The sequence below is a fragment of the Paramormyrops kingsleyae genome, chromosome 1 (genome assembly GCF_048594095.1).
Source record: "Paramormyrops kingsleyae isolate MSU_618 chromosome 1, PKINGS_0.4, whole genome shotgun sequence".
Taxonomy (NCBI): Eukaryota; Metazoa; Chordata; class Actinopteri; order Osteoglossiformes; family Mormyridae; genus Paramormyrops; species Paramormyrops kingsleyae.
Genome location: NC_132797.1, coordinates 75,268,691 through 75,282,701, shown reverse-complemented (window position 1 = coordinate 75,282,701; position 14,011 = coordinate 75,268,691). Strand labels below are relative to the sequence as shown.

Genomic DNA, 14,011 nt, shown 5'->3' with positions numbered 1-14,011 from the left:
GTCACATGACGTGGCTCAGTGTGCCATTCCCAAGAGGATGTTCCTCAGGTCACATGACGTGGCTCAGTGTGCCATTCCCAAGAGGATGTTCCTCAGGTCACATGACGTGGCTCAGTGTGCCATTCCCAAGAGGATGTTCCTCAGGTCACATGACGTGGCTCAGTGTGCCATTCCCAAGAGGATGTTCCTCAGGTCACATGACTCAGTGAAACATTACTGGCCTGACTAAACTAGTTATGGGCCGTAGAAATGCTGATCTGCCTTGCAAATTCGGGATGGAACAAGTCAAGAAAACAGAGGGAGGGGTACTGTAACAGCCCCCGCCACCACAAGTCTAGGCATTGGGAGAAGCAGCCAAGGGACAGTATTCCATTCACCATGTGGGACTGCTTGGGACGCTCGTTAGTCATTCCCTGCGTCCAGCATTTCTTAAGTCTTAATGACACAAAAAGTAAATATGAAGATTGGCATGATGCACAGGGCAACAGATGCTGGGTTATTTCTGTGCTGTTGAAGGTGGTATTACAGCAGTGCTTTTTTAATTGGACAAACCGCTTGTTACTTACGGCTTTTGGGCTGCCTGATACCCACGGTCTTCTCTAAAGGAAAGGTCTTTGCCCGGCGAGCTTTTCAATACGTCTTTGTGCGCTGCATGTAACTCAGCTGCAGGAATGCGCTGAAATAAGCAGGTATAAGCAGGTATAAGCAGGTATAAGCAGGTATAAGCAGGTATAATCAGGTATAATCAGGTATAAGCAGGTATAAGCAGGTATAAGCAGGTATAATCAGGTATAAGCAGGTATAAGCAGGTATAATCAGGTATAATCAGGTATAAGCAGGTATAAGCAGGTATAAGCAGGTCAGGCCCTGTAGTGGTAGAGTATAAACAAGCTGTCCGTGGAAACACAGTCCATGGCTCTAGCTTTTCTGTTTGTGTGTTTGTTTTTAAATTGAGCTGTGGGAACTGCAGACCCATAGGGCCTCATGGGGGCTGTTCGGGGCCCATCTGCAGTCTCACCGAGAACCAAGACGGCCAGGTTCAAACTCCAAGCCCGAGCGGAACAGTACCGGTGTGTTCCCGTTGAGCGATATCCCAGGACAGCGTCCCACGTCTGCCCCAGCCGAAAGCCCCACCAGCATTCGCTTAATCAGAGTGAGACTGAGCTCCAGATTCTGTTTTGGTGCATTTCTCTGCGGGAAATAAAGCAGCATCCCCCCCCCCACCCACTCAGAAGGAACACAGCACACGCAGCTCTACCCCATCCAAACAACCAGGCTAATTCTAGTATCCCTGTGCTAGCTGTATGTTCCGGTGCTGGAAAACAGGAATTATAAGCCAAGATGGCGGCTCTCAGGGTCCGTGTCCTTGCTTACATGCTGATTTGATCCTGTCTCTATGGTGATCCTGTTGCTTTCTGGCCCCATCTCCTGCCTTGCCTTCATTTGCTCTTCCCACGCTGCCCAGGTCCTTCTCACAGAGCTTCCACACCTCATGTGCTGGATAATTACACAGCAGAAGTGTCGAGTTGTTCCGGATCAAAAGTGTAGAAGGTCAGATGATAATGAGGTGGACTGGGCCCCTCAGAACGCGCATGTTCTGGGTGTGGAGTATACGCCTAAAATGTCATCACTTTCAGTTTTATGCAGGCTGGGTCATTAACTAAGCCTTATATGGCCTATTACTGAAATAATGTTAGTTTCAGTACTGCTATAGAGGATGAGGGGCACTGGGTTTAAGCTGTTAATCGGTTTGGGGGAGTGATTACCCTGGAAAAGAAAAGAAATGCGGATCAGATTTCACGACGGGGTAACAGAAAAGCTTTTTTATTGTTTTAACGAGCACATGGGAAGGTGTACAGACCTCTGATCACTGCACAGGCCAGTGCAATGCATCGTGGGTATTTGTGTTAGTACAGACCTCTGATCACTGCACAGGCCAGTGCAATGCATCGTGGGTATTTGTGTTAGTACAGACCTCTGATCACTGCACAGGCCAGTGCAATGCATCGTGGGTAATTGTGTTTTGTGAAATGCACACCAAGATTATACTTAATAGATATGCAGTGTTGGTGTTATTTGCACAAGTCCGGTCTCTGAAAACTAAGGGAAGCTAATGTTGCCGTTTCCTTATTTTCATTTTAACAGGAAAGAGCCTTTCAGGACCACTGTGCAGGTGTGTGTGACTGTCATCCCGGCACCGAGCGGAGCTGGGCCGTGAACGTGGCTGATCATTTCCGTGATTTTGTGGGCCATGATTGCGCCAGTCTCTCAGATCACTCTCTGACAGGGCGAAATTATGAAGAAGAATTCAACATGAAACAGGTTCTCGGCTGTAAAAACAAGGCAAAACTGAAATAAATGATGTTCTAGGTTGTAGAGGGAACATCTTTGGTCTGGGACCAAAGATGGGATTGAAATGGGCAGAAATGGGATTCAATTACCAGCTGAAGAAGCCTGGCTTGTGGGGCTGGTAGGGGATGGAGGCTTTGTAAGCGCAGCACACGGGACAGGTCACCAAATGTGGTGAACAAACAGGCTTCTGTGCATAATACATTTCCAGTAATTTGGCTTGTTATGTCGCCACTACAGCTGCCGACGTGAGGAAAGTCTGATGGCTTAAGAGAGCTGTGATTTATGAAGGTTTCGGAACTCTTTTAGGAATTACCTTGTTGGAAATGCTACCAAAACGCTTTGGACAAATGTCCCCTTTGAAAACCTTCAGAAAACATGCCAGGTTCTTGATCAACAAAGTAATCTTGCAGCAAACAAGCCTACCTTGTACGAACAGGATTTGACGCTGCAGATTAACCGTCTCTCGTTTTTTGAGATGAAGCAATTAGTGGGTGAGGGCTGTACCCACCTTCAGAAGGATGTGGGCAAATCACGTCCCTGCGAAAGGACATGCTTGGTCTGAAGGCCTCTGCCAGTGTGTTTCCCCTAACCAATGAGATACGTTGCACATTTGTGTTACATTTCGCCAATTTATCCCACACCTATCGAGGTTTCCGGAATCCACAACTCCCCCGTGGTAACAGGGGGGTCTTTTGAAAGATTCCGGTGTCCTGGTCAGTAAAACAAGCCAAGTCCAAGGAGGCGGGGCTCTGGAAACTGACCTGGTGATTGGTCTGTACAAAAAGGGGCGGAGCCTGTCAGCAGCATGGTGCTGCCTGAATGTTTGGTGTTGACCTTTTTTCCTCCATTATGTTGCCCCAGCGTATCAGTCCGTTGTGTGTGCTGCGCTCGCTGTTTTCTGGGCTTGCCATCTCACGTTGCTCGGTGACCCAAGGCGAAGCCATGGGTGCATTATGAAGATAAAATGCATTTCATTTTCTAACTAGTTTGGCAGTTCTGTGTTCTGATGTTGCTCATTCTCACAATAGGGCTCATTTCACTTCATTAGCAAGGTACCAATGGAAGTAATTTCATAAAACCCGAACCTGAGGTTAAAGAACTGAACAGCGCTTCTCTGAATGCTCACGCAGAAGATGAGTTAATGTTCCTTTGCCGCCATTCCTTTGTAGTTCAGCAATGAAACGTCTGTCAGAAGCTAATATCCGTTTTTTATATGTCAAATTTCAATAGATTTTGGAAATGTAAATGCAGGCGTATATTACAGGAAGATGACAACCTGTCATCGTTTTTCCAGGTTGTAGGTGTGAGTAGCTCATTCCGCTTTTATTCCTTCGTGACTCTTGGACTTTCCGTCGGTCTGTAGTTCTGTGAAGTGTTCCAAATGAACAACAGTCATTGGGTTCATTGTCTGTGCAGGTGTGTTCCTGGACAAAGTCTTTTCTGTCTCTTTTCCCAGCCAAAAGTTTTGTGCCTTTAAGAAGGAGACGATCAGCTGACAGAGATTGCAGGAACGCCTTCCCCTTCCAGCCCCCTTTCGCTGTACCTAGTGCTCCTTTTCAATAATCTGTGCCGTAAACAGGTAATAGGTACGATTCGGCCAGGCTCCTCTAGCCGAACTCCCGCCCCTCACAAAACACTGCGCATGTCCCTGATGTAGAGAGCAGAAAATGAGACAGGTGGCTTAAAATTATAAATAAAATCGTTCCACACACCAGCGCAGCCCTAACCCTCACGGTGTCAGGTAAACTGCAAGCTGTCTCCACCTCTTTGGTGCGTATGAAGTTTGAAGGCGGGACAGACTCCATCCGCCTGGCAAGCGGCTGCCCAAAGCCGGCTCTCACACGCAAGCCGCTCACTGCTCATCACACTGGTGTGACCCAAAGCCGGCTCTCACACGCAAGCCACTCACTGCTCATCACACTGGTGTGACCCAAAGCCGGCTCTCACACGCAAGCCGCTCACTGCTCATCACACTGGTGTGACCCAAAGCCGGCTCTCACACGCAAGCCACTCACTGCTCATCACACTGGTGTGACCCAAAGCCGGCTCTCACACGCAAGCCGCTCACTGCTCATCACACTGGTGTGACCCAAAGCCGGCTCTCACACGCAAGCCGCTCACTGCTCATCACACTGGTGTGACCCAAAGCCGGCTCTCACACGCAAGCCGCTCACTGCTCATCACACTGGTGTGACCCAAAGCCGGCTCTCACACGCAAGCCGCTCACTGCTCATCACACTGGTGTGACCCAAAGCCGGCTCTCACACGCAAGCCGCTCACTGCTCATCACACTGGTGTGACCCAAAGCCGGCTCTCACACGCAAGCCGCTCACTGCTCATCACACTGGTGTGACCCAAAGCCGGCTCTCACACGCAAGCCGCTCACTGCTCATCACACTGGTGTGACCCAAAGCCAGCTCTCACACGCAAGCCGCTCACTGCTCATCACACTGGTGTGACCCAAAGCCGGCTCTCACACGCAAGCCGCTCACTGCTCATCACACTGGTGTGACCCAAAGCCGGCTCTCACACGCAAGCCGCTCACTGCTCATCACACTGGTGTGACCCAAAGCCGGCTCTCACATGCAAGCCGCTCACTGCTCATCACACTGGTGTGATTTTATACCACGACTGGAAACACTTAGCTTGTTTGATCTGCCCCTCCCTGTAACCCCTTCATCCAATTCTGGTCACTATGGGAGTGGGGTGGGTTTGGAACCTCTCCCAGGCAACACAGGGCAGACAAACACTCACACACTGCATGTGATGGAGAAAAGGCTATTTCCAAGGTACAACAGAAATACCCCTGCAGAATCTTCTGATTAACTCAGGCTGCTGCTTCACTGCCGATTCTCTTCTGTTTTTATATAACCTTATTGGTAAAATGACTCCAGTCAAGACAGTGTTGAATACAATTAAACTGCATGTCTGATCATAAATTAATTTCCAAACGGAGATTAAACAAATCTTCAATGCTGTCGTTAACTGGCACGCTTCTGATTTAACTTAAAGCATTCGGTACACAAGGGGAATTCAGAAGATTGCTTTCACCGTGTCCTTTGAGAGGATTTTGTCCCCTTTATCATGAGAAACAGGCCCGTTTGTTTACATTCTCATAAGCAGAATAACAGGAAATATACAGTGTGGCAGTTTTAGGCAGTGTTTGGGAATTTGTCGTCCAGTCATGACAGTCGTCACACTGTGGAAGAAGCTCCTTTTAGGTAATGGCATGAATGTCAGCTTTGAGGACCAGGCAGGGCGGCCAGGGGTGTCTGAAGCGGTGCAGGAGGTTGCTGAATGGAGCCCCATGTTGGAGCATAATCCTGTGATTAATCTGTCCCTTAAATTCATACTGTAGTCTTAGAAATACATAAATACAATGCATTGGAGTCAGCTAAGCAAATCACAAGTAAAGGGAAGACAATCTTCTGCTTGGACTTGGGCCTCTGGCAGGGAATATGATGGTGATGATGATGATGGTGATGGTGGTGGGGGTGATGATGATGATGATGGTGGTGGGGGTGATGATGATGATGATGGTGATGGTGGTGGGGGTGATGATGGTGATGGTGGTGGGGGTGATGATGATGATGATGATGATGGTGGTGGTGATGATGATCGTGATGGTGGTGGGGGTGATGATGATGGTGGTGATGATGGTGATGATGATGGTGATGATGATGATGATGGTGATGCTGATAAGCTTCTGAGTAATTAGGTAGCAAAAGAAGAACCTAAAATGCAAGGTGCAGAACCTGAACATTTTAAAATAGGTTATAATTTTTAAAATGCTACTTTACATAAATCACTCAGAATCAGTACAAATAAAAGAAACAATTAAAGAGCGCTCAGGCAGATGGGGAGGAGTGATTCTCACATTTGAAATGGAAATGGGAGTTTGGCTGAAGTGCCTTATTGTGTAGGGAGAGCAGATGTTGAGCACAAGACAGCCAAGCACGTCTGCATGCCTTCAGGAAGGGAGCGTCTCTAAAGTGCGGCACTGCGTTTACAGCTCAGTTGCTCCCCCGAAGCACGATGTATGTTTACCTCCCGCTGGGCTAATTTCACATAGAGCCGATCGGTGACATTCATCATGCGAATGCGTGATGATCTAGGAGGGGGTTGTGAGGGCAAAATTGTTTTTCACAACTTGGTTTCTTACCCTAAAGTCATAATTTTTGCCTTCATTTCACCAGCTTGTCTCTGGGAATAGCAACTTTTAATTAAGCAATTATTGTGAGTCACATGTAATTAATTCCAAGAATCTGAACCCGGTTTATTACAAATTAGTTGTGCCACACCACACCATCATTATTCATGTATACGGTGCCTTGGCTGGTATCCAGGAGATGGGAATAATGTGTTTATATACCGAAGCTTGAATATTTTGTGCACACAAGCTGAGTATGTGTGTCTGTGAGGCTCAGTTTGCGTAAGCAGTGCTGTTCCTCTCATTACCAGCTTATGGCCGCACATAATAAGATACCATCTTCATCCCGTTTGATAACCCATTTATTGGGGAGCGTTAAGTAAACATGGACCACTGAGCAAGCAGAGTAATAAACGTGAATACCTGCGAGTGTTTCGTCAGCCGCTGGAGTGACCGCAAGCGGCAGATCCGGCCGGTACGTTTGCTGACCTTGGGAAGGCAGACTCTCCGCCGGCACGGTCAGCGGCGACCAGCACACTGCCTGTTCCGCTCTCCTTCGTCCAGAGTGAGAACGCAGCACCAGTCTATGCAGTGCAGTATTTTGTCCACTGAACTATCCATCATGATCCTGTTGATGAATCATGTTCCTCCCCCGCCACCAAATCCCTTTCCATGGGAAAAATAAGAGCGTGAATTTCATGAAGGTTAAAGGATGGAGACCAGGGACCGACGAAATATATCAGTTTGTCTTTTAGATGTACAGATACCAGTCACCCAGATCAGTGCTTATGAAAGTAAGATCTTAATGGTAAGATCACAGCTGCTTGCTTTATTAAAACATCCCCCTGACAATTTTACCCTCTGTGATGAATTTGTATTGCCCATCACTGCTAATAATGGTTTTGTTTTCTGTCGATAACACAATTGTAGGGTTTCTGAAATTATGCTACAAATTCTAATCAATATCACTGACAGTGAGATTTCACTCGCTGGCCCTTGGCAACAGACAAATGTTGCCTTTGCAAAGACGGGGGGGGGGGGTCCCACCTGGAGTCGTCCTGGTCACCCTTTATAATTCCAGACGGATACCCGCGCGACGAGATGATTTACAAGTGGCGGAAGAACTCTGTTGAGGCGGCGGACCAGAAATCCTGGAGGCTATACCAGTTTGACTTCATGGGCTTACGGAACACATCGGACATCGTCAAAACATCAGCAGGTAAGAGACAAATGTCACCATTGGTAATATGCGGCATTTTCAGTGACATGGTCGTTAAGACGTTAATTACGGCGTTAGCCATGGCGAGCTAATCGTTGTTGTCATGACTACAAGTGCTCTTTCAAAACCATGTAAATGTCTTAGGCCAGAAACCAGGGGACCAGCTGACATTTTCTCTTCTGGATATATAGTGCACTTCCAGGTCAAAAGGTCACAAGGCAAACAGGTGTGTTTATAAGCTCATATGTTACAGGCTTCAAATATCAGGACAAGTGAAATTAAATATTCTAATATGCCCTGGTGAACATGATATATTAGTATATAAAGCAATATCTCTGTCCATCTTCCAAGGACTCATTCTGAACAGGGGGCCCGGGGCCCGGGGCCCATCTTAGGTGGATGAATGTAATATTGCTATATATTACACTTAAAAGATGTGCTATTACTTACTGTATTTATGTGACGTGAATGCTTGTGGGTGGGAGCTGTGCTAATATGTAAATAACTCATTTCCAAACCGTGATTCAGACACATGGCTGCTTCTCTTCGCATGTGGAGAATCGTCACATATCCGACTTAAAAGGTGACACCAGGGAGTGACTGACATTCAGTGCAGGGCCACCTTGTTCAGGAGCAGAGTCGTGCCGCCCCATGGGGGGGGGGGGGGGACTGTGGATAGAGCAGGTGGCAGAAAGCAGCTCCAGCCCCTGCCTCTGCAACCAGTAGGAAACTTCTCCAGTTAATCAGCAGGAATCCCTACATTTCCCAGTACTCCAGTGGGAAGCCATTGCAATGCACCTATTTAAATTAGGAGGTGCATCCAATTTGCCAGTAGGAAAACCCTTGGGTACATCAGTAAGGGGGACTGTAACTCCATACCGCACCAGTAAGGGGGACCGTAACTCCATACCGTACCAGTAAGGGGGACTGTAACTCCATACCACACCAGTAAGGGGGACCGTAACTCCATACCGTACCAGTAAGAGGCCGACACACAGGTCTGTCCCCTGCCCATGATGAGCTGAGATACATCTCTGTATTTCAGACGCATTACTGTATGATCATCTTCTCTGACATCAATAACAGCCCGAGGAATAAAGTCAGGCGATGAGTGAAGTAAAAATATTGTTTCCTGCTAAATGTCAGATGAATGTCTTCCCTTCTGCAGTCACAAAGGACTTAATACATAAATGCGAAAGTGGGCCGGACTATAAGTAACGTCCTTGCCGAAAGTCATTCAAGTTTACGAGTTCTCCGGGCTCCTCAATGCTCCTCCTGAAGAGCCCGGTTCCAAGGTCAAGCCTTACGAACGTTACTCTTCTCAAACTGACTCGACCGTGCTGTACGTGGCTTTGCGGGATGCGTAATCTGAGCCGTAAGACAAGGAATCGTTCCCTCGATTCTTGCAGTGACGCGAGTCCATTTCACCATGACTGCAGTCGAGGATAGCAGCATGTCCCTCGCTTTCTAGCAGCCAGTGGCTGAATAAGTGAGTGGCCTCCTGTCAGAAAAATCACTCCGCAAGTTTGTAAACCTCCACGGAGCAAATGGCTTCATTTAGGGGAGCCACGGTGTGTGTTCCGCGTTTGATGTTTATGTCACTGACAGGTGTGTGTTTCTGAGGATTACAGGACACAAAAAATGACATAACAAAATAAAATTATGAAGCACATACTTAACACCTGGTAACTTGATACAGTTTCTGGTATGCAGCCTTTTTCCCTTGATGTTTGGGGAGTACGTATGTTGATAAGCAGGTTTCCTAAATCAGTTCAGTATTTGAGGTCGGTTAGTTTTGCCTTAGGGGTCTGTAGCTCAGATTCTGTTTGTTCTTGGTATCTGACGTGATATATAAAAATATATTTGTTTGCCCGTAGTTTGGACTGAAAAGCCACTATTTGTAGGCTTATCATGTTTCCACAGTGATTTTATTATCTCTATACGGTTATGTAATTTTTAATAGCCTCGCCATTTCCAAAACAATTCAATGTGTCTCATGTATTTGAACAATATGTTCTATATTTTAGAAGCTGTTGTCTGTGTACTAGAGTTTTGTAATAATTTTAATTAAGAACCCATTCAGAGAATTAACAAAGACTACAATCTTAAAGAATAAATATTAAGCACCACAAAAAAAATACTATTCGCCTCACTGCATGTTGATTCATTGTGATGATTTTCTACCTTTTCAAATAAATCCATGACTTTTCTTAAGTCCCATTGGTTGAAGCAGTAAGTGACTGACAGCAGACAGAGACTGCCTTAACCAGCCACCTCTGACCGGACGTTGCGTCTGTTCATCCTGCGCAGGAGACTACGTGGTGATGACCGTGTATTTTGACCTGAGCAGGCGAATGGGCTACTTCACCATCCAGACCTACATACCATGTATCCTGACAGTGGTGCTGTCCTGGGTGTCCTTCTGGATCAAAAAGGACGCCACCCCAGCCCGAACCGCTCTGGGTACGTCTGCCTGGGACCGACAGCCATACTTTGTATGACAAATAAATTTTAAAAAATATAGCAAATAAGGGAGGTTTAAAATAATCTTATTTATTCAAATTTGGCCATAATAAATGTGTGAAGTGCAGACTTGTCCGCAGGTCCCTGCCGAGCAGGCTTTGTGCCAGTCGTCCACATTTTCGCGCTGATGATGAATGTCGCCTGTCTCTCTCTGGCTCACTTCAGCCTGTAATAGTGGTTGTCAGTCAACAAGCCTGTTTCCCATTTCCGCTTACCTTGTTTTTTTATGTTTTCATGGTTCTTTTATAAAATCCCATCGCCTCTGCTTGTCCAGAAGAGCATGTCGGTGAAGGTAATTGCTTTCTTATGTTTTAGTTTTTTTTACCTCCCCATGTTATGAGATATCGTGCCGTTTCGCTGCCTTGGTCCATGTGTCCCGTGTCTGTGTGGGTGTCTGTTCTGCACACCTGTTTGGCAGTCATTTCAGGACGCAGGTCATCAGCCAATCAAAATCCTATCAACTGTACCCGGAAGCCCAGATCAGCCTATCATCTCCTGCAAAATTTTAGAGAGCAAATTTGATCTAAATGCAAGAAGAATGTGGCAACATTTTACTCACTTAAAAATGTGTCTAGTCCCAAATAAGAATTCTGATAGACTTTTTAAATTCTTTTTCTTGTGTTATCCCAGGAAGCAAAATAATAATAATAATACCTATTAACTGTTAACGAAAACCTGCTGGTCACGACTTTTCAAGCTTAGGAGCTGTCATCACCTTCACACTTCAAAAGAACAAACTCTCAGCCCAGAACTGCAGGAGCAGTCATTTGTTTAACGGTAACATTTGTTTGGTTTTGTTCCGGATACAATAGCAGTGTGACTGTAAGCGGGGATCAGCTGAGGACTGTGGGACATTTACCTATTAGCTATTTGTCTTCCTTGTCAGCCACATGCCGTTCCTTATAGTCCCAGACTGAAGGTGTGTTTTCTCTGTTTTGTGTTTCAAAGCAGTGCTTATTTTTGCATCGGTTTCGCACTTAACAATGGTGTTAAACTATAGGGTAAAGCCAGAGACTCCAGAGAGCTGTCACTGGGATGCCAGTGTGAAGCCAGTTTACTGAGGAGCACTTTGCTGTGTTGGGATATTCAGCTGAAGCCCAGCCACGGCGCATGGCCCTCGGGATCCTCGGCGTGAAGAATTCTGCTTTCCCTTTTTCTTTTTCTTTTTTTTTTTCTTGTTGACTGACGAAGGATTTACAGTCACAGAGCCAGAGGGCCTGTTGTGTTAGAGAGAGATGCGTCTGGATGAAGAGAAGGAAAATGCCATTAAATACCCGAACAAAGGAAGTCATTATGACTGCAAAACAAAACAAAAAAATGGATATTTGCGCTCAGACACCACTTTTAATCCGAAGCAGAGGAGGGGAGATAAGCTTTAGCTCGCCGAGACGGAGGGAGAAATGTCAGCACCGGCGGGTGAGGATTGGCGGGCTGTCACGTCCCCCGGACCTCGGCTCGGCGTCCGCACTAGCTGACAGCCCCCCCGGCCCCTTTCGGGAGAAATTACCATACAAGCAGGGCCCCCGGAGACACTAATGAACACTAGCGGGAGTGTGGAGGGAGCAAGACGTCTCCCCCTCTCACTGCCAGCTCTGTGGTGCCATGGAAATGAGGCGGACAGGAAATTAGGTGTCATCCTTGTGTTTTTCCAATATGGCGCCCTTCAGAAACGGCCCCGCATTCTATCCGTCCTGCCGGGGGCGACATGTAAAAAAAGCAGCACTTGATATTCCCACCTTCCCCTGTAGGAATGTTTGTCTTCTTTGTTTCGTGCATCCAGGGTTTCTTGCAGTTGTTTTTCTGTGTGTGTCTCGTTCCGTCAGCCAAAGGCAGGCAAACAGGTGAAGCCAATCACCGTGGCCAACAGTTTGAGGAAAGAGAATTGGGTGTGCGATACCCTCCTAAAATAGATGCGCCCCGCTTGTTTCCATGGAAACCACTGAAACAGTCCCATGTCGTCCCCGCCCCCCCCCCCCCCGCCCCCTCCCACCCGCGTGTCTGCGTTCAGCCTTGGTTCAGCTTGCAGGTTTTTTTCTTGCATTTATTTTTTTAACCCTGCCCTCCCCCAATCCCACCCCCCGTCACGCCAGACATGTGGCAACGTGGATCATCAGCGAAACGAATTTCACCCGAAATAAGACAGAGGAAAAGGACGGCGGCGCTGAGCTATGGATGTAGACCGCGTGCCGTCGACGTCTTCAGATCTGTGAGAAGCTTCCGGGAGCGTCTCTCTGCAAAGACGTCTTTCCTGTACCTGAAGCACGTTTACGAGACAATCTGTGCTATTCTTCCTTTTTTCCGTTTATTCCGCCATCAGCCCTTCCTACCCTCTTAATGCCCCCCCCCCCGCACCTCCGACCACGCAGTCAGATGACCCCAGAGAGCTGTTGCTCTTTTTTGCTACTCTCATTGTCATTAATCAGTCATTAATGACGAATCACATCATCATTGTGGTCATGTGACCGTCTGCTGCTTTTCTCTGCAGGTATAACGACCGTGCTGACCATGACCACACTCAGCACAGTGGCCAGGACCTCACTGCCCAGGGTCTCCTATGTCACTGCCATGGACCTGTTTGTGACCGTCTGCTTCTTGTTCGTCTTCGCCGCCCTAATGGAGTACGCCACCCTCAACTACTACTCCTACAGCGCGCGCAAGCCTACCTGCACCAAGACCAGGAGAGCGGTGAGAGTCCACCGCCTCACTGCGATTTCCCAACCCTCTGCTGGCCTGCGTGCAGTTTCTCACGTCTCACCACTGCTCCCAGTAACACCTTAATCCAGCAGGAGGAGCTAGAAACCTCATACACAGCAGTAAGTCGCAGCCTCAGGAAATCCATTCATCCATCCGTTTTCCTACAACGTGGGGTTGTAATCCATCCAGGTAGCACAGGGGATCCACTTAGGATATTTCGACTTTACGATGATGCGATAGCGATGCACATTCGGTTGTTGTCATATATCGAATTTTGACCCGATCCCTTGTTAGCAATATGCCGTATGATACCTTGTACTGGTGCCGGCTGACAGCAGCTCCCAGTCGCTCCCAGTCTCTGTAGTGATTGCAACGATGCCATACGTTGGGTTTTTTGTGTTTCAACAAAATTTTCCCAAGCCCGTTCTGTCTATTAAATACCCGAGTGTGTCATGTCATATCATATTCATATTCGGTTTACAATATTTTCAATTTAGGATTTGTTAATCAGTAGATAATCCTATTATAAGTCACGGAACATCTGCATAGACGGTATAGAATGAATGTATGGAGCCCAGATCTACCAGACAATATGCCGTGTAGCGTGATGGCAAACCCACTTCAGTGCATAATTCCCTCTTGTCGCAGGTAGAATTAAGGCATAAGATACAGCGAATCAGATCGCATGTTTACTCACAGGAACACTGAAGCTCATAAGACTTTTCAAAACCAGCTCACACTGAAATTGTGAAAATCTGTCACTGGACTTGTTTACACCCAGAGTGTATTGAAAGTGCTTAATTTCCCCTGACGTGTGGGTTCACAATGGATGTCCCGAGTTCACAGTTTGTTTACGTGCACTCGGAATGATCCGGGCTTTTACGCTTTTAACCACAGCTTAAGTGAATTAATGTAAGTCTGGGATAAAATGGAGCTTAGACAAGTAGCCGGTAAGCTAACAGAAAACGTGACGCGCAAATGACAAAATGCGGAAATGGCGGTTCATATCGTTAGTGCTTTTTCCGCAGATGCATTCTTTTTTTCCCAGTCAAATGAAATTTCAATTTGTTGGC

The 14,011-nt window shown here is 47.0% G+C and overlaps 1 protein-coding gene across 4 annotated transcripts in view; it reads left to right on the top strand.

Annotated features, from left to right (window-relative positions):
* The window catches only part of gabrg3 (gamma-aminobutyric acid type A receptor subunit gamma3), an 85,165-nt gene that overhangs the window by 64,834 nt on the left and 6,320 nt on the right, over window positions 1-14,011 (top strand). For 2 of the 4 annotated variants that reach the window (XM_023800760.2, XM_023800758.2), the window contains exons 6-9: window positions 7,584-7,721; window positions 10,032-10,184; window positions 10,519-10,536; window positions 12,730-12,929. In XM_023800760.2, the coding sequence (XP_023656528.2) occupies window positions 7,584-7,721; window positions 10,032-10,184; window positions 10,519-10,536; window positions 12,730-12,929 (509 nt within the window). Of the gene's footprint in view, window positions 1-7,583; window positions 7,722-7,865; window positions 8,362-10,031; window positions 10,185-10,518; window positions 10,537-12,729; window positions 12,930-14,011 lie in introns of those variants that run through there. The other 2 variants (XM_023800759.2, XM_023800761.2) reach the window with 2 other exon arrangements.